Consider the following 19,540-nt stretch of genomic DNA (forward strand, 5'->3'; position numbering starts at 1 on the left):
TTAATACATGTGATGCAGTAGCAATGCTAGAGCATTTTAATTAGAATGTGTCAGAGCACATGTATAGGCTCCTGAGAGACTAGTGATTCACATGCACAGGGGAAATTAAGAAGAGACAGATGCGTTTAATGCTGGCTTTCCTAATGTTTGTAAGTCTGATTTTTTAGCCTTTTAAATATGCTTAACACTGCTTTGGGTGTGGAAGTAACTATATAGATTTACTACAATACCGATTAAACAATACTGTTGCTATAGCAACTCCTGCATGGCTGTGCCCTCACAGTGCAGGGTTGATAGGGATATTATACTCACGGAAGTGCTCTTCAATCCTGTGTAGCAAGGACAAGTTATATCTTTCAATCATGTTGAAAGCCAGGCCCTTCTTCCCAAAACGACCTGCCCGCCCAATGCGGTGGAGGTAGGTCTCAAAATCTGGATACTGCAACTGGTTTGTAGGGAGATTGAAATTCACCACAATTGTGACTTGTATCACATCAATACCTAGATCAGGATGGAAGAGGAAGATTCTTACTGCCAAGAAGTCCACCTGAAATACAATCCACCCAGACATTAACCTGTCAGAAAGGGGAACAACCCATTCAGTTTCAATTAATCATATCCAATCTGTATCATGGGAAGAACTCTGTTATTACGGAAAGTAGTAAAAATAACTATCATATGGTTTAGGAAATTCAGCTAGAAGGGACTGTCCCATTAACATGCTCACAAACACTTGCTGTAAATGTGTTATTTGCGAATCCTTAGGGATTTGCTTCAAACTGTGAAGTCAAGTGAAGTCACAAGCCCCAAAGTGGGGCCACCTTCTGAATATTCAGTCTGAGTCTCCAGCTTAACCTTGAATTTCCTGCTGTTGCTACCACTGGCTTACAGCTTTCCTAACTACCAGTTCTTTCAGCCAATCTTGTCTAAAGCACTTTAGAGTCGCACACATCTCAGGACAGCTCACTCTAAAGATGGATTGTATTTCTGAAATACTGCTAGATTAAAATTATGAGACTAAGCTCACAGTTCATTTTCAAAATGCCTAAATTGTGTTAGTCACAGACACTTTTATGAAGGTAAAAGCAAGTTTCAATACAAATCCAAACAAAAAGAAAAAACACAACAATACCCTAGTTTCTTCCCCTGCCCCTCAATTACCTAACAAAGTGAATAAGTTTCAGATACAACTCAGTTTAAAACATCTGGAAGCTGTGTGAAATTCAGAGATCACCTTCACATACTTCATGGATCTTACGTTTGGCCCATTCATTTGGCAAAAACCTGTACATCTTAGGAGGGTTTTAAGGCATACAACCTGTTTTTAGTGCAAACATTTTGCAATTAAATGTAGACTTTACAGGGTCTGCAGAGAATAAGAAATGCATACCACCAGAAAGGCTAAGAAGTGCTTGAATTTCATTTAAAAAGTATTCACATCATTTTAAATGTCTTGTACTCATAATTTATCTCTACTGAGAAACGCAAAGAAAATCCTAAATAAAAGATTTCCACTATAAGTAATATATACTTCCAACCCTAGCCATGTCTTCAGCAGAATACTACAGTTTAAAAAAACTGAAACAAAGGGAAAAAAGTAGTAAGAAATGACTTGGTAGTGGAACTATTTGCTACTCTCATACACAAGCTCTAGGGGCTTCAGGTTTCCTTACATCTACATAACACAATTCAAACATGAGCCTGCGGCGATTATGTGGTTGTATTATTTGTCTGGATGTTATATGTTGAAAGAGTTTCTTTGGATAGGCTTTGTTCTGGGAAGGAACAGGTTAATGGCTGGATTGCAGAGGGGTTGGTGGTGGCCTGGCTCATGGCACTCTACCCCTGGATGGTGCTGCCAGGGCCCCTGCCCAGACAGCTCAGGCTTTTTCTAGAAGCTGGTGGAGGGAGGAGATATGAGCAGGGGAGGCAGAGCTTGCTTGTGCAAGTGTGGCCAGCCTACAGCCTGCTGGAGTCTACGGAAGCCTGCTGGTGTGAACCCCCGAGAGTGGAGAAGGGTGTCCATCCCAAGTCGCATGCAACTCATTACAATATGGGTTGCTGACAAAAGACAAGCTACATCCCATTTCTTTACCCTCCACAATTAGATGTGTTCTACCCAATATATAACCTTTAGTTAAAATCAAGACATTAAGGCTGTGTGAAATTTTGCCAAGTGTTTCGTTTCAAAGCTGTTTCAATGCGTCTCGAGTTTGAAGCAGTGAAATTGAAATGAAACACAAAGCATCAAAACAGCATTGAAATGAAATGAGGGCACTCGAAACGTTTCGAAAGTTTTGAAATGTTTCGAGTTTCGAAGCAGCCCTGTGGCAGGGGAGAGCCAGGGCTGCGCTCTGAGCGGCTCCGCAGCCCCATGTAGTTCAGCCTGGCACCGGGAGGTGGAGCGGAGCGCTGGCTCTGCCCACCTCTTGCCGCCAGGCTACGCTCCGATCAGCTTTGCCAGCCCCTGGGGCCAGCAGCAGCATCTGTCTTCCCCAGTGCTGGATGCAGGCTGCGCCCAGCACCGGTCCCAGGCAGCAGTGACAGCCTCCTGTCATCCGGCACAGATCCAGGGGCCCACACCCCCAGGAGGAGACCAGCACAGCCCTGCAGCCCTCCCACGGGTGCGAGTCCCCAGATCTGCATGCCGGATGACAGGAAGCTGCCACTGCCAGCAAATTTTGCTCTCTAGACTTTGAGGTCCAGCTTCCGAGAAACCGCTGCACCTATCTCCTTGAAACTTGGCATGTTTCCTGCTCTGGGAAGGGGCTACCATTCCTGCAATTTGCATCTGAATCAGGCAATAAATGACAACAGTTTCAGCATTTTCATGATTCCCCATTATAGCCTATGGGCAAAATGTTGAAATGAGTCAAAACAGCGAAAGTTTAGACTAAACGAAATGGGACAGTACTTTGAAATGAAACAATGAAATGAAACACTGTCCCTTCAAAATGGCGGAACAGATGTAGAAACGAAACAATAGTGTTTTGCACAGCCCTACATGACAGTGTTGCCTTTTTTTCCATGTACCTTCAGTATTTGAACATGTCTTCCTTATACTACTCACTATTCCATTTTACTCTAGAAAGTCTTTGCTATGTATCTATCCAGACAGGAATCTTTACTATAATCAATTGTTTTTATACGTTTGTCATATTGCCACCTGTAGAAGGTGAACCTTAATTAATAGCCCAATCCATGTACTCTGTAGGGTAGGGGTGGGCAAAATGCAGCCCAGGGGCTAGATGCGGCCCGCCAGGCCATTCTATCCAGCCCGCAGGGCCCCTAAAAAACGTAGAAAATGAATATTAACCTGCCCTGGGCTGCCTGTCATGCAGCCCTTGATGGCTTTCTGAAACTCAGTAAGTGGTCCTCTGCCCAAAATAACTGCCCACCCCTGCTGTAGGGTCTGCAAGTAGAGTTTAGACAGCTGATGGACATACCTTATTTCAGAGACAAGAGGCAGCTGACATGAGCATACTTTGTCATGGGTCATTTAAAATACAGTAAGAAGAGTAGTCTAACATACCTCTTAAAGGAAGAGTAGTTTGGGATTACACACAGTACACCAGACAGGACGACTGAAATTGTGGAGTCTAAAAATCAGGCAGTTCATGTAACATTTTTAGAGGTACCTAGCGAGACAAAGAGGCAGGCAGCCGATTTCACGGGCCAACCGTGGGGCTGGCTGCCATTTTCACAAGCTTATTGCAGTGGGCTCCCCTCCATGCCTGCCCCTCACCACTGATTAGCTGCTATTTGGCTGAGAGGACTGTCCATCATGAGGCCCACCCCTCACCACTGACTGGTGGAGGGGGCAGGGCCATGCAATAGGCAGCCATTTCAGCCAATCAGCAGTGAGGGGTGGGGGAAGCTGCCATTCTGGCTGCTCCCCTTAGTGCTGGCAGCTTCCTTCCCCTCCTCCTCTCTCCAGCAGGCTGCAAGGCTGGGCCGCAATGGCCATGAGGACTGGTGGCTCCCACTGGGGAGCAAGCACTTTATTTTTAGGAGTTTTTTTTTATTTTGCAGACATTGCCCAGTTTCACGATTTCCACGAAATTGCGAATTGAGTAGGTCCCTAGTTATAATGTGCTTATTTATTTATTTATTTTGTTATATACAACATTTTCACAACATTCTCAATTATTTTCGAAAGGATGAAACTCTTCCCCCAGTGAATGAATTTACAAGAGGAACATTTGCCTACACCTTGGAGTATTGTATTTCTTGTGGCTGCCTTCAGAAAAGGCAACTGTAAACACACCAGTCTTCTACCACTGTTATCACCAGTTGTGAAGAACAGCCCTAAAGTTTAACAGGATAGATGAAAGGCTTAAGAGTTAATATGAGCAACACTCTCCTGCCAAGTCACACACTGCACCTCATAGAAAATACCCAAGTTTGATCTGATTGGAAATAAAAACAACAAAAAGTCATTGCAGTATGATATCTGTAAGCCATAAGAATGAACACCTGCTATACCAGCATCACTGACTCGATATCTAGAAACACAACAATCCCACAAAGTCATGATCGTGTGTGTGACATTACTATAGCAGAAAATTGACAAGGAGGTCTTAATACATGAGAGTTTACAGGATTCTATACCAACGATTTCCTCTGCTGCACCCCACACTAAGTTTTCCATGCTAGGCTGGTAGAGGAAGGACTTTGTAATGCAGAAACATTACAGGTTGGATGCCCTATGCGGGTTCTCATATTCCTACGTGAATCCACTTGCTTCTCTAAGTATTGAAGGCAGTACCTCTAGCACAAACATTCGTAGTGATAAGGACCTTCTCTTTTCCATCACGAAATCTTTGGATTACAGCTGCCCGCTCCTCAACTGTCAGCTCCCCGCTCAGCATGGCTACTTGGTGCCCATCATGAATCATTTGCAGAGAGAGCCATTTCGCATTTCTACGAGTCTAAAAGAACAAATGCAGAAAACGAGTGAGATCAGACCTCTACTAAGGGCTCCAGCTGGGACCCTTTCAAATGCTTACAACAGTCATCCTTACACTTTGGGAAAGGAAAACATTTTAGAGGAATGTCTCTCTGGTTCACTCTTCACAGGGCACGCATGGGGGAATGAGATACGGGGACAACATTTACATTAAGATGCAGGGAAAGCGTGGGTCCCTTACTGAATGGGGGAGGCAACCTAGTGATACATGATGAGGAAAAGGCTGAAGTGCTCAATGCCTTTTTTACCTTGGTCTTCACAGGCAAGATCAGCTCCCAGACTACTGCACCAAGCACCAGTTTGAGGAGAAGGTGAAAAGCCCTGTGCTGAAAGAACAGGTTATGGACTATTTTAAAAATCTGGATGTGTACAAGTCCATGGGGATGGATACAATGCATCTAAGGATGCTGAGGGAGTTGACTGATGTGATTGCAGAATCGTGACAATCAGGGGAGGTCCTGGATAATTGGAAAAGGTCAAATATAGTGCCCATCTTTAAGAATGAAAAGGAGGATCCAAGGAACTACAGACCAGCCAGCATCACCTCAGTCCCTGGAAAAAACACAGAGCAGGCCCTCAAAGAAACCATTTCTAAACACTTGGAGAAGAAGGTGATTAGGAACAGTCAGAATGGATTCACCAAGGGCAACTGATGCCCATGCCTGACACACCTGATTGCCTTCTATGATGAGATGACTGGCTCTGTGGATGCAGGGAAAGCTGAAGATGTAATATACCTTGACTTTAGCAGGGCTTTCGATACTGTCTCCCACAACATTCTTACAAGCAAGCTGAGGAAGTATAAGGTGAATGAATGGACAGTCAGGTGGATAGAAAGCTGGCTGGACTGTCAAGGTCAACAGGTAGTAATCAATGGCTCAATGTCTAGCTGGCAGCCAGGATCAAGTGGGGTACCTCAGGGGTTGGCCCTGGGGCTGGTTTTGTTCAATATCTTCACTAACTATCTGGAAGATGGGATGGATTGCACCCTCAGCAAGTTTGCGGATGACACCAAGCTCAGGGGTGTAGTAGACAGACTGGAGGGTAGGGCTAGGATTCAGAGTGACCCAGCCAAATAGGAGGATTGGGCAAAAAAAGAAATCTCATGAGGTTCAACAAGGACAAGTGCAAAGTCTTGCACTTAGGGATGGAAGAATCCCATGTGCTGCTACAGCCTGGGGACTGACTGGCTAAGCAGCAGCTCTGCAGAAAAGGACCTGGGGGGGTTACAGTCAACAATAAGACAGATACGAGTCAGCAGTGTCCCCTGGTTGACAAGAAAGCTAAATAGCATACTGGGCTGCATTGGTAGGAATGCTGCCAGCAGAACAAGGGAAGTGATTATTGCCCTCTATTCAGCACTGGTGAGGCCACATCTGGAGTACTGTCTCCTGTTTTGGGCCCTCTGCTATAGAAAGGATGTGGACAAGTTGGAGAAAGTCCAGCAGAGAGCAGTGAAAATGGTTCAGGGGTTGGGAGGAGAGGCTGAGAGAACTGGGTTTATTTAGTCTGCAGAAGAGAAGACCGAGACATAATTTAACAGCAGCCTTTAACTACTCAAAGGTTGGTTCCAAAGAGCATGGCGCTAGACTGTTCCCAGTGGTGGCAGATGACACAATAAGGAGCAATGATCTCAAGTTGCAGCAAGGGAGATTAAGTTGGATATTAGGACAAACTCTCACTAGAAGCACTGGAATGGGTTATCTAGAGAGGTTGTGAAATTTCCATCCTTGGAGGATTTCAAGGCCCAGCTTGACAAAACCCTGGCTGGAATGATCTAGTTGGGGTTGGTCCTGCTTTGAGCAGGGGGGTGGACTAGATGACCTCCTGAGGTCCCTTCCAGCCCTCATTTTATATGATTCTATGATTGCTCCAAGTGCAATAAATTTACAACAATCCATGTAGTCTTTTAAACAACCCCAGGGCGAGAAATATCACATTTAGTGGAAAAAACACATGTGGGCTAGGTACACTGACAGCAAATATCAGAGAACCAAGGAAAAACCACAACAGTGTGAATTGTTTGCAAATGCATGCATGTAGAAGGATACCATACTGCAGCTACTGCTGGAAGAGATGCTGTACAAGAATGCTATTTTAAAAAGGCTGCTGCAGTCTAAAACTGAAGTAAACAAGCATTTTCATCATGGATTTTTGATCTAGGTCACACCCATCAACATAGGGAAGCCTTGTACAGAATGTCTCAGCAGAAGTATTGTATGCTCTGACACGCAGTGGTGTCTTGGAAGTACCAAATCCCGGACTACCTAAGAATAATTCCAAATTAGAATCTCCATGTGGGAATGTGCAGCAATCAAATTTAGAAATTGCACAAGAAACTAGGAAATTTGCAGCCTATTTTTCCCCACTTGTCACCCAAACCTTTAAAAAGGTAAGCAGAATGCACCGCAAAGGAAGAAGTCAAGGAAGGCAAAGATACAAGAGTCTGGAGGAAAGGGTTAAGAGAATATGATGTGAGCAAGAATCCTCAAATGACATTCCAAGTACCACTGCTCAAACCCCTATCAAACATTCTTACTCTGTTGCAATTGGTACTACAGCACAGGTCATTTTAAATCTGATCTACAAAACCAGTAACTCTCCCAGTAAGAAGCCAGTAAACATGGCATCAAAAGAACTTTACCTGGCAGAAGACTATAGCCTGACCCACAGTGATGCTGCCGTAGACATTACAGAGAGCTTTGTATTTCTCGCTGTTATTCTCACACAGAAAATAATACTGCCTGATATTATTTAACGTCAGGTCCTCTCTGCGGAGTTTTATTACATTGGGATCAGGGACAATGCGTTCAGCAAATTGCCACACTGCATCCTCAAAGGTTGCTGAGAAGAGGAGCATCTGACAATCGTGTGATAAAGCTCTAGAAGAAAGAAAATAGTAAATTGTGCAGTAGTGACATTATATTGATCTTTCCTTTACCAATACTTTTTCTTATGTTTAAAATTTCTCCCACTTCACGGTGGCAAACTCTTAAAGTTGTGCTTCTATGCAATAAATTATCTGGAATAAGATCTGCATCAATAAAGTCAGGTAATAACAGTTCTGCTCTTATGCTAAGCAGACCCTTACACTCTCTATTATTTAAGAGTTTGGGTGAGGGTCTCAAAAGTTGATTTTCCTCAGCTTGCAACAAAAACATCCAAGCTACAGACCATTTCTTCTGTTTTAAGAGTTTTGGGGATTAATGCCAAAGCTACATCTTCTCTTCATCACAATGCAGGCTCTTTACTTCACTGCTTTAGAACTCAGCACCATCCACTATCTTGCCTTAAGCAAGATATTAACAGAAGGAAGTGGCAGGTCTCAAGATCAAGCTGGGATGCTCTCATACCAGCATACCCTGCTTCAGCCATGATAAACTAGAAAAAACACCTTGGTTTTTAATTCTGCATAAAACAATCTTTCAACAATCATACTGGACACCAGGCAAAAGGTATCATTTTAAACTTGACCAATTTTTTTGCACATTTATGACACAACTTTGATTTATATTGGCCCATTCTGATTTTGGCTCAAACTGATTTAATATAAACAGATTTACAAGCTAAAAGTGAAAATTAAAAAAATTAAGCTACTATTTGTCCCACCTTCAGAATATACACTGGAGGGGAAAAAAAAAGACAAGCTAACTAGAGTATCTACCTCTGAACACGGATACTCTGGTCTGAGAAACCCTGGGTGTTAATCATGACATCTGCTTCATCCAGCACAAACACAGAAATCTTCTTCAGATCCATCAACCTCAGTTTGAAACACCAGTCTAGGGTAGTCCCTGGAGTTCCTATTACTATCTGTTCTTCGATGACAGCACCTCTTGGAACTGGAAGATGGGAAAATTACATTAGACTTGACCTCAGGAAAGCAAAATATTTTTATTGCACTTGTAGCAATAAATAGACCAGAATTCTCAATGGTGCACAGTAAAACATGACTATGATTTAACAGCCAATTTTCCAGTCGGCACACTGTAGATAGTACTGAATTTCAAGCAGTCTGCTGGCAATGGTTCTAGAACAAAGTTTTAAATCTGTGTTACTGAAGTTTGATTGTCAGAACTAAGGTTCTTAAGGAATCTGTTTCGAAGAAGCACAGTTACAAAGAGAAATAAGTGCTTTTTCCACTGGAGACTGGGGTGTGCCTTTTCCCCAAGTTACTTACAATTTCTAACCTCACCCTAGGGGTGCATCAACAGATTTTTGGGGCTGATACCGAAAGCCGATTTTTAAGGAGGCATATCAAGTGATACCAATCCAATTTCTGATATGCAGCCTGGGAGCTTGAAGAGCAGCATCCCGCTGGTAAGTCTGTTGTGGTGGAAGCGGGGAGGAGGGGGACATGGGGGCCACAGCTAGAGGTCCCTGCAGTGAGGGAAGGAGTAGAGGTGGGGCAGGCGCTGCCTAGCCAGAGCAGGGCAAGGTGTGGGACAGAGCCATGGCTCATCTGGGCAGCAGAAGAAAGGGGGGGTTCCCTCTGCTGCGCGCACCTTGGGTGGCATGGGGGCATGTGCCCCCAAATCTGTGTGGGGCAAGGGAAAGCTTGGGCCAGGGCTGCACAGGGCTCTTCCTGGCCGGACTGCGCTTGGGGAGGATGGTGGCACTGGGAGGGAAGGGGGGGGGGCCTGCATCCACCCCAAAATTTGCTGTAGCTGCCCCCCCCCAGCACTGCTGCCTGCCCACCCCATGTGCAACCTGGCCCAGCCCCCACCAGGAAGAACCCAGCACTGCCCTGGCCTCAGCCCACAGCAGCAGACCACCTCTTCCCATGCAGATCCAGGGGCACATGCCCCCCCCCCATGCCCTCCCAGGGGGCGTGCAGCATCAGGAGCCGCTCCCTTCCCCATGCCCCCTGGATGAGCCACAGCTCCGTCCCATGCCCTGCCCCATCTGTGCAGTTCCTGCCCCAGCCTTACTCCCTCCATCACCACAGGGGCCTCACTCTTCCTCCCCCCTCCCCTTCCACCACAATAGACTAATGGGGGGGTGGAGAGGGAGGGGGAGCTGCCTCAGAGTGATGGAGAGTAGGGGAGGGGGAAGGATCTGTGAGGGGAAGGTAAGTGCCTGGGCGTCTGGGTGTGTGCATATGTGCACACATCTGTGCACGTCTGTGTGCACGTGGACGAATCTGCACGCATCTGTGCTCATGGCAGGTGGAGTGTAGTCTCTGTGTGTCCACGTGTAGAGAATGAGTAGAGCATGTGCCCATCTTCATGTGTCTGTGCATGCATGTGCCTGTGCACGTATCCATGTTTGCGTGCATCTGTGTGTGCATCTGTGCATGCATGCATGCATGCGTCTGTGCTCATAGCAGGTAGAATGTATTTGTCTGTGTGTGTCCACATGCAGAGAATGAGTAGAGTGCACGCCCATCCGCATGTTTGCTTGCGTGTGTTTGTGAGTGCATGCGTGCATGTATGCGTGCATGTGTCTATGTTTAGGTGTGTTCATGACAGGGAGAGTGTGTTTGTCTGTGTGTCCATGTGCAGATAGTGAATGAGTAGAGTGCGCACCCATCTGTGTGTGCGCATGTGTCTGTGTTCATGGCAGGAGGGAAAGTGTGTTTGTCTCTATGTGTCCATGTGCAGAGTGAGTGAGTAGAGTGCATGCCCATCTGCGTGTCTGTGTGCGCACATGTCTGTGTAAGCATGCGTGTCTGTGTGAGCGTGCGTGTCTGTGACTGCATGCGTCTGTGTTCATAGCTGGAGGGAGAGTGTGCTTGTCTCTATGTGTGAGGGAGGGAGTAGAGTGCGCACCTGTCGGTATGCACACGTGTGTGTGTGTGCATGCTTGGCCAGGGTAGGTAGCAGGGAGAAGAGACAGGTATGTACTCCCCCATCCCCAGCCCAGCAGGGTCCACCCAGCCTCCTCCGCCAGCACCAGGAGGGGAAGGGGCCCCTCCCCCACCCCCCTGTAGCCCAGCTTCCATAGCGGGAGGGGGTCTCCAATTTTGTGTTTGCCCAGGGCCCCAGTACACATTAATCCGCCTCTGGGAGGGGTGGAGCGGGGCCAGACGCGGGGCTCCATCCCTGCCCACCTATGTCATCCTTGATGGGCTATTTGCTAGTTTTCTTTATATTGGTGCTGATCTGATATCGGACCGATGTACTGGTGCACCTCTATCTCACTCCACTATTTTAAACATTGCATATGCAAATGGCCTTGTTAGCATTAAGATCTTACACTCGGAATATATCTACACCTATTGGAATCATGACAAAGTAGGGCTGAAAGGGACCTCAGGAGGACATCTAGTGCAATCCCCTGCTTGAGGCAGAATCAACCACAGCAGTGGCGCTCCTGGTGGTTCCACTCAAGCACAACTTAACTGCTCTAATTCAACTGCTTCCCAACTCTTAAGGGATCGTTCTTCAAATAGGAACATCATCAAGCTCTTAGCGTTTTTCATACATCAGTCTGAAACCACCTACAGCAAAGGCTGGTACTATCACTACTTTGGCATCCTAGGAATGCCAAGGAATAGAAAAGGAAAAAGCAAAGATTTCCTCTCATCAGCCAGCATCTGAGCCAAGGACAGAACCCAGGCTTCCCACATCTCACTGCAATGCCCTGACTACTAGACCACACTGCTGCTTAACTCAGAATTTCAGATCTGTGCTGTGGGCACTAGGCCTGTGTGAATAGGGAACTATTTGATTTGGATTAGGCTGATTTGGATGCCAGAGAATCGATTTGGAGATCCAAATAGTTTTTCCGATTCGATTCGGCCAAATCGCTTCGGAAGATACGGAGATTCAACCAGAGAGTATAATGGGGAATCAATTAAATATCTATAACTTTGTTGTCTTTTGGCCGATTCAGATGAAGCTTGCAGGAATGATAGCCTCTGGTGAGAGCATGACATGGGCTAAGTTTCAAGGTGATACATGCAGGGGTTTCTGGGAAACTGCACCTCAAAGTCCTGAAAGCAAAACTCATGTCACGTGTGTGTGTTAAGTCACAGTGGGGTGAAAACTACAGGGACGGTAGCTCTTGCTGAGGCCACTAAGACTGCCACGTTTCAAGGAGATAGATGCAGGGGTTTGGGGGAAACTCTACCTCAAGCTGTGGACAAGCAAAACTTGTGACATGGGTGACACTGTGTGTGTTAAGGCGCAGCAGGGTGAAAACTGCAGGCCTGCTAGCCCCTGCTGTGGGCACAAAGCCTGCCAGCTGTCGAGGAGATAGGTGCAGAGCTTCTGAGTTCTGGGGCCCTGCACCTCTGGCTGCTAACAGGCAAAACTCATGGCATGGGTGCTTGTGCAACTGAATGTGTCTGTCTTAGGGAACAGGGGGGTGAAAATTGCAGGCCTGCTAGGCCCTGCTGCAACCACAAAACCTGCCAGCTGTCATGGAGATAGCATATTGAGCTGGTCCCTGAGTGAATCATGATTGATTGGTAACACAGTAGCTTAGCAGCCAGGTCTGTGTAGTCCGTCTCCCCCCGCAAGAGAGAGACAGTTGCACAAGTACCCATGTGAGGAGTTTTGGCTGTCAGCAGCTAGAGGTGCAGGGCCCCAGGACCCAGAAGCTCTGCACCTATCTCCTTGACAGCCGGCAGGTGTCGTGGCCTCAGCAGGGGCTAGCAGGTCTGCAGCTTTCATCCTGCTGCGCCTTAACATGCACAGTGTCACTCATGTCACAAGCTTTGCTTGTCTGCAGCTTGAGGTACAGTTTACCCCAAACCCCTGCACCTATCTCCTTGACACTTGGCAGGCTTTGTGGCCTTCACAGTGGCTATCATCCCTGCAGTTTTCACCCTGCTGTGCCTTAACACACACACAGTGTCACCTATGTCATGAGTTTTGCTTGTCAACAGTTTGAGATGCAGTTTCCCAGAAATCCCTGCACCTATCTCCTTGAAACTTGGCAGGCTTTGTGGCCTCACCAGGGGCTACCATCTCAGCAGTTTTGACCCCACTGTGGCTTAACACACACGTGACATGAGTTTTGCTTTCAGAATTTGAGGTGCAGTTTCCCCCCAAATCCCTCCACATATCTCTTGAAACTTGGCACGCATCATGCTCTCAGTAGAGGCTGCCATGCCTGCAAGTTTCATCCGAATCAGCCAAAAGACAACAAAGTTATAGATATTTCACTGATTCCCCATTACACACTATGGCTGAATTTCCAAATCTTTTCCAAATCGATTCGGAAAGCCTAAAGCTTCCAGCAATTCAATTCGGATTTGTAGATTCGGCCTCCAAATCATCCCCAAATCCAAATCATGATCCAAAGCTTTGCACAGCCCTAGTGGGCACTACGCTCCTTATGAAACATCTTTACTCCATGCAAGGTAGCAATTATTAAAGCACAGAAACTTCCCAGGATCTCTTAGAGGAGGGGAAAAAAAGATTTTGACAAAATGTGATACTTATTGAATCTAATTCTAGGGAATACCAAGCACCAAAATACAGAATAAAGCCAATATATCTGGAGACATTTGTTTGGTCATTTAAAATACTTAAATATACTAACAAGCGGCTGTTACCCAAAAAGAGAAAACAACCATTTCAGAGAACCAAACTGCAGCTTCAACTGTGTTCCCTAAGCAAAAAAAAACAAAAAAAAGCTTTACACAATCCAGGGTGATCATCTACTAACTAGTTCAGATTGAACCTACTTAACAAAAGCATGATTATAGTAGGACAGAAGTGCTGTAATCAGGTCTCTAGACATGATAGCATACATTGTGAAAAAGACAGTACGAGGCTGTCCAGGAAAATCTGGAGGCAGAAATTAAGAATTTAGTTCTGATTTATGACAGCCTGAAACCCTTTAAGAACAAAGGAACAGATGTAAAAAACAGCAACTGACATATGGTGACAAGACTGACATACTTTATAACAGTACAAAAAATTAAACATGTGCCCATAAATAAAAGTTCTAATTAGACTGTGTACTTCATGCTACTTTGTATGGGTCTCTTACACACAGGTTAATGCTTGCGGCAGTAATGGATTCCAGTTCTCATTGGGGCCTCTGAGTGTTACTGGAATATAAATGCGATAATATATATACCACTATTAAATCTTTCCTGCATCTTCTGATGAGAGTGAACATAACGTACCTTTGTTTCCTCGGACAGCATACGCAACTCTGACATCAGCACAGAATTTTCCCATCTGCTCAACTACTCGTCCAGTCTGCAGAGCCAACTCAAAGGTTGGAGCTAAGCAAAGGCACTTGCAGATAGGCAATGAACAAATGGTTAAGGAGCAAGAGGTGAACAAGACAGAAGACATGATGTACATTTTTCTAGTCAAAAGGGAAACCTTAAAGAATGAGTTCAAGAAAGCAGTCATGTGACAAAAGACTATGTAAAGCTGTACTCTGCTAGAAAAAGGTTATTTTATACCAGATGGCAGCATCTCGTGTATTTGCAATAATCAAACAAATGAAAAAGCAGAAGATGGAGAACCTGATGCTAAATAAATTGTGTATCAGTTCTAAGCTTAAGAAAAGTATTTAATGGCCATGTACATGCTAGCTATCTGGTTATCATATACCTGAATGATGTGGTTAACTGTTTTTGGACTTTATTAGCAAAATAAAAATGGCAATAAGCTTAAAAGTGAATGTGAAACTGAATAAATCTTTTTGCTCATAAATTCATCGCCAGTATTTATGGTGGTGTAATGCAACCTGCTTCTGGAATATGGATAAAACTGGTAGATTCAGCTAGCATGGGTGAGAATAGGGAAAAGTGGAAGCTCTTTACACGCTGTAACATTTCACTTCCAAAACAGGTTAGCTTATCCTGAAATCCAATAAGGATGCTTGAACTAGTAACAGCAATTAAGTGAAAATTAAAACTGCATATAGTTATTCTTCAAGCTCATCTCCACATTTCCCCAGACTTAAAATCTGGCCTAAATCCACAGTAGGTAAATAGGTAAAATATTTTTTGTAAGCAATGTCTTTGGTTGGAGCTTTTAAAAGTCTATCTGATGCTGTGCAATGGTTTCTGCTTTATAATATGAATGATTTCACTGTAATCACATTTTATTACAAAAAGCATCTATACCCAAAATTCTAAATAGACTAAGCTTTCAAGATAAAGAAATAAAATTTATACTGTAACTGCCTGAATATTTCAGCTGTAGCAACATCATAAAACTCAAGAAAAGCCAAGGGATATAGAACCAGCAACACAGTTTGTTTAAAAAAAAAATGGAGTTAAAAGAAGTTTCAAGCACTGCAGCAACCCCAAGTCTCTCCCTACCTTACGCTTTTTTACAATTATTTCCCTACTTTTATGAAATATTTTGTCCCATTATTGTGTGAAAGACTCACAAATTGGGAACTGAGGGTATTTATACACATGCTTTGGGAGTGGGGTGGGGTGAGCTTTAATTAGAGTGGCTCTAAGAGCCGCTCTAATTAAAGCGCCCAGAGCATCTTGTGTATCAGCGTCCCTGTGCCAACTAATTGGGTGCCCACCAACTGATTGCATCTGGCCCAAGGCTGTCGCGTGGCACTCCACATGAGGCTGAACCTTGCCTGCTCCCACCCTGTGCCTGCCAAAGAGCACTGCCCTGGCCCCAGCCAGTGCACATAGCTTCCCAGTGGGGCTGCTGCTGCAGCCACCTGGGAACTGCTTCGCTCCCCCACCTCCAATGGCTCCTCCTCCTCCTGCCCCTGCCCAGGCAGCAGGTGGGGGGTTGCAGAGAGAGAGGTGGGGGTTGCAGAGCTGCATCTGGGTGGCTCCTACTCCAGTTCCAGCTCCGGCATGTGGGGCTTCAGCTCCTAGCTGCCTTTCACCAGGTGGCTCCTGGAGCTGGAGCCCCGCATGCTGGGGCAGGAGTTGCCGGGTTGCAGCTTGCCCCACACCTGGCTGGATATCTGCTGCCTGGCACATGTCCCCACAGCTTCCCCATATTACCTGCTGCCCAGAGCAGCAGGGGCAGGAAGAGCCACTGAAGGCAGAGGGAGCTGAGTAGTACCTGGATGGTGGCTGGAGCCAGGGCAGTGCTGTCTGATGGGTGTGGGTGGGAGCATGGCCCAGGACGCCTGGAGCAGGAACGGGCATGGCTCAGTCTCATGGCTCAGTTCAATGTAGGGTGGCAAACCACACCTGCACTTCCCAGGGGCAAGCTCTGCTGCATGTACCTCCTGTCCTCTCCTCCCTCTTTCCCCCCACCCCAAACAGGTTCCCAGAACCTAGTGCACCAGCACCCCCCACACACATGCGCATACTCACCCCCCACCATACATAAGAGTAAGATTTTAATTTGAGTTATTATGCAATCACCTTTATATGCACTACAAAAACCATAAATCAGGAGAAAAATATTTTTTGAAATAAAGTTAAAATATGTTATAGTAGATACTTGATTTAGTATACAGTAAAAGTTCCATTAACCAGCACCTTACAAGCCAGCATACTCTATTAACAGGCATGCCGGCTTGTAAGGTAAAGTGAAACCGGAAGTGCCCGCCGTGGCACTTCTGGTTTCTTCAAGCCCCCACAGCCCGAGGCAAAGCAGCCTGCGCTACTGAGCCCACATGGCCTGGAGGCATAACAGGCTGCACAGGGCCCGCCTCCCTGTCCCACGGGGCCTGCAGGAGGGTTGGTGATACTGCGGAAGGGGCGGCGACGCCCCAGATGCAGTGGGAGAAGTGGTGGCCCAAACAGGCAAGGACGCCTTTTTGGGCCGCTCAATTAACCGGCATATTTTGTTATCTGGCATCCCTGATTCCCAGGGGATGCTGGATAGCAGAGCTTTTACTGTATAGTTTTTTTTATCTATAGTTTGTTAAAATGGTATCTGGTGAAAGATTTTATTTGTGCAGCCCTCAACAGCTCACCAGAACTCATTAAGTAGCCCTCCAGCTGAAATAATTACCCACCCCTGATGCACTTTAAGATGCCACATATTCTCTCTTTAGTATATATGTAAACAACCCCTCCCAAATTAGTCTTTTTCTGCCCAAGTTACCTGTGGATATTTCACTGCTGCATTAACTCTGCTTAGCATGGCCAGGGCAAAAGCTGCAGTTTTTCCTGTCCCTGACTGGCTTTGTGCTATAAGATTTTGAGGTCTGCAAGACAACAGAACAGCTTAGTTACGGATAAAGTTTTATAATTAAAACCATAAACATTACAACACTATACAAGCGTATATGGTACTCAATAAACACAGATCAGGATCCCTTATTCCAAAGAGTTTGCATTCCAAATAGAACAAGAAAAAAGTACAAGGTAGTAGCTCAACAGAAGTTTGTGGACATGCAAAATGGGGTTTCTAGAGAGACTGTCTAAAGTCAGACAGTCCTTTTTATTTTGGGATGCCACGAAAGTACAAGCCCACTCAACACAGCTCACAAAGACACTCATGGACCCAGAGGAACAGACTTCCATCTTCAGCTCCCTCTGTGCAAAAATGAAGTTTATTTCCTACCTATGGGGACTTTTTACCATCTTGTACCATCTACACTTTTCCCAGAGCCTGACGAAGGGACTTTGATCCCGAAAGCTTGCAGAAAAGGACAATTTTCTTGCCATTTTCCAGTTGGTCTAATAAAAGGTATCATTTTGGAACCAAGAGTTCTAGTTTTTTGCAAGCCCATTGTCCCATTTTAGACACCTGTGAAGTACTTGAAATGACACTTTTTCCCAGGACAATCGGGGCAAATTTGAGTTAATTGCCATTCAAGCTGTATGTAAGCTCCATGCCTGTTTTGATTCTTGTCAAAACTCAGGACCATAAGATCCAGGGTAAACCTAACTTCTGCTTTAACCTTAAAAGGGGGATTTTAGGAAAGGAGAGAAGACAGGAAAAGTATGCCCTAAACAAGGGGCAGCATAGATAGGATGACTGGGGTGGGAGGACCAGGACCAGGGCGCAGGCACCCATGGGGAGCAACATCTGGGATGGCCACCTGTTGCTAACAGCCTCATGTCCTGCTGCTGCAGCCACTACCAAAACCCATGCTGCATGTGGCAGCCCCAAACAGCTGGCTGGTGGAGCCATGGGTGCCATACAGGCAGAGCCTTTCCTAGGGTATGGTGAATCGGGGAAATCGCCTCAGGTCCCGTGCTTTGACATCCTGGCTCTGAGGGCTGTGGCAAAGTTGCTGCCTAGTAGGGGTGTGCGAAGCAAGTTGTATTCGATTTGAATTCGGCTCGATTTGGGGGACAGTGATTTGATTCACTGATTCAGATCACTGTCCCAATTTGATTTGGGCACCATACTTCAAGAAAGAAGTTGATAGATTTGAGAGGGTCCAGAGAAGGGCTGCTCGTATGGTTAAGGGCTTACAGGACAAGCCCTATGGGGAGAGACTGAGGGACCTGTACCTCTTCAGCCTCTGCAAGAGAAGGCTGAGAGAGGTGATCTTGTCGTCACCTACAAATTCATTAGGGGGACACAGCAAGGTATCGGAGATGCTCTGTTCATCAGGGCGCCTCTTGGGGTAACAAAGAACAACTGTCACAAACTGACAGAGAGCACATTTAGGATAGATATGAGGAAAAATTTCTTCACAGTAAGGGTGGCCAAAATTTGGAGTGGGCTCTCCCCTACCTTGGGGGAGGTGGTGCTCTCCCCTACCTTGGGGGTCTTGCTCTCCCCTACCTTGGGGGTCTTTAAGAGAAGGCTGGATAGGTTTGGCTGGGGGCATCTGACCCCAGCCCTCTTTCCTGCCTAGGCAGGGGGTCAGACTCGATGATCTGTAGAGGTCCCTTCCGACCCTAGCATCTATGAATCTATGATTCAGCTGAATCCAAATCTGAAGATTCGATTCTGATTCAGAGAATCAGTGATTCGGCCATAGGCACAGGTTTAAATATTTTTTCTACATACCTTGAGGTAGCAGGCGTGGCTCATGAACATTGTGATGCTGGGGCAGATGGAGCGCCCTACAGGAGCGCAGGGGGGCCCCCCCACGTGCTTGGTGGCAGATACAGAAGTGAACCAGAAGTATTTCCGGTCCACTTCCAGATCTGCTGCTGAGCGCGCCCGTGTGAACGGGGCGGCACCCCCACCCCCCCCGGGCTCAGCAATCAGCCATGGGGGGACCCTGGGAGCACCCCCAGACCCAGGAGGCACCAATCACTAAGCCAAGGGGAGGGTCCCCCATGCACTCCATGGCAGACCCGGAAGTGGACCAGAAGTGCTTCTGGCCCACTTCTGGGTCCGCCGCTGAGCGCACTGGGAACCCCTCCACGCTCCCGTGGGAAGCTCCATTCACCCCACCATCTCAGCGTCCATGAGCCATGCTGGTACCTTGAAGTATGTAGAAAAAAACATATAAGGCTGCATCTACGTCTGAATCGTCGAATCTCTACAAATTGAATCGGAGGCTTCTGATTCTATTTGGAGAGATAAATGGGTCTCTTGATTCGATTCGGATTCAGAGAACTGGCCGCTGAATCGGGCCAAATCTCCTCTGAATCGAACCAGCAACCGAAGCTTTTCATAGCCCTACTGCCTAGCACCCACCCTGCAGCACAGCCTGGCCTGGAGCCCCTGCAAGGCTGCTGAGCACTGAAACTCACTGAAGTCCCACTGCAAGGGCCCCCCCCAACCCAACCCAGCCCAGCCCAGCCCA

At 46.3% G+C, this 19,540-nt stretch overlaps 1 protein-coding gene across 1 annotated transcript in view; it reads right to left on the bottom strand.

Annotated features, from left to right (window-relative positions):
* DDX25 (DEAD-box helicase 25) overlaps positions 1–19,540 on the bottom strand; it is a 35,250-nt gene that overhangs the window by 2,275 nt on the left and 13,435 nt on the right. Inside the window, exons 4-9 of the mRNA XM_025216315.1 lie at positions 16,927–17,029; positions 14,055–14,169; positions 8,634–8,811; positions 7,614–7,851; positions 4,769–4,931; positions 313–501 (exon numbers count right to left, since the gene is read on the bottom strand). Coding sequence (XP_025072100.1) covers positions 313–501; positions 4,769–4,931; positions 7,614–7,851; positions 8,634–8,811; positions 14,055–14,169; positions 16,927–17,029 — 986 coding nt within the window. The remainder of the gene's footprint in view (positions 1–312; positions 502–4,768; positions 4,932–7,613; positions 7,852–8,633; positions 8,812–14,054; positions 14,170–16,926; positions 17,030–19,540) is intronic.

The sequence above is a fragment of the Alligator sinensis genome, unplaced genomic scaffold, assembly GCF_000455745.1.
Source record: "Alligator sinensis unplaced genomic scaffold, ASM45574v1 scaffold1368_1, whole genome shotgun sequence".
NCBI classification, from domain to species: Eukaryota; Metazoa; Chordata; order Crocodylia; family Alligatoridae; genus Alligator; species Alligator sinensis.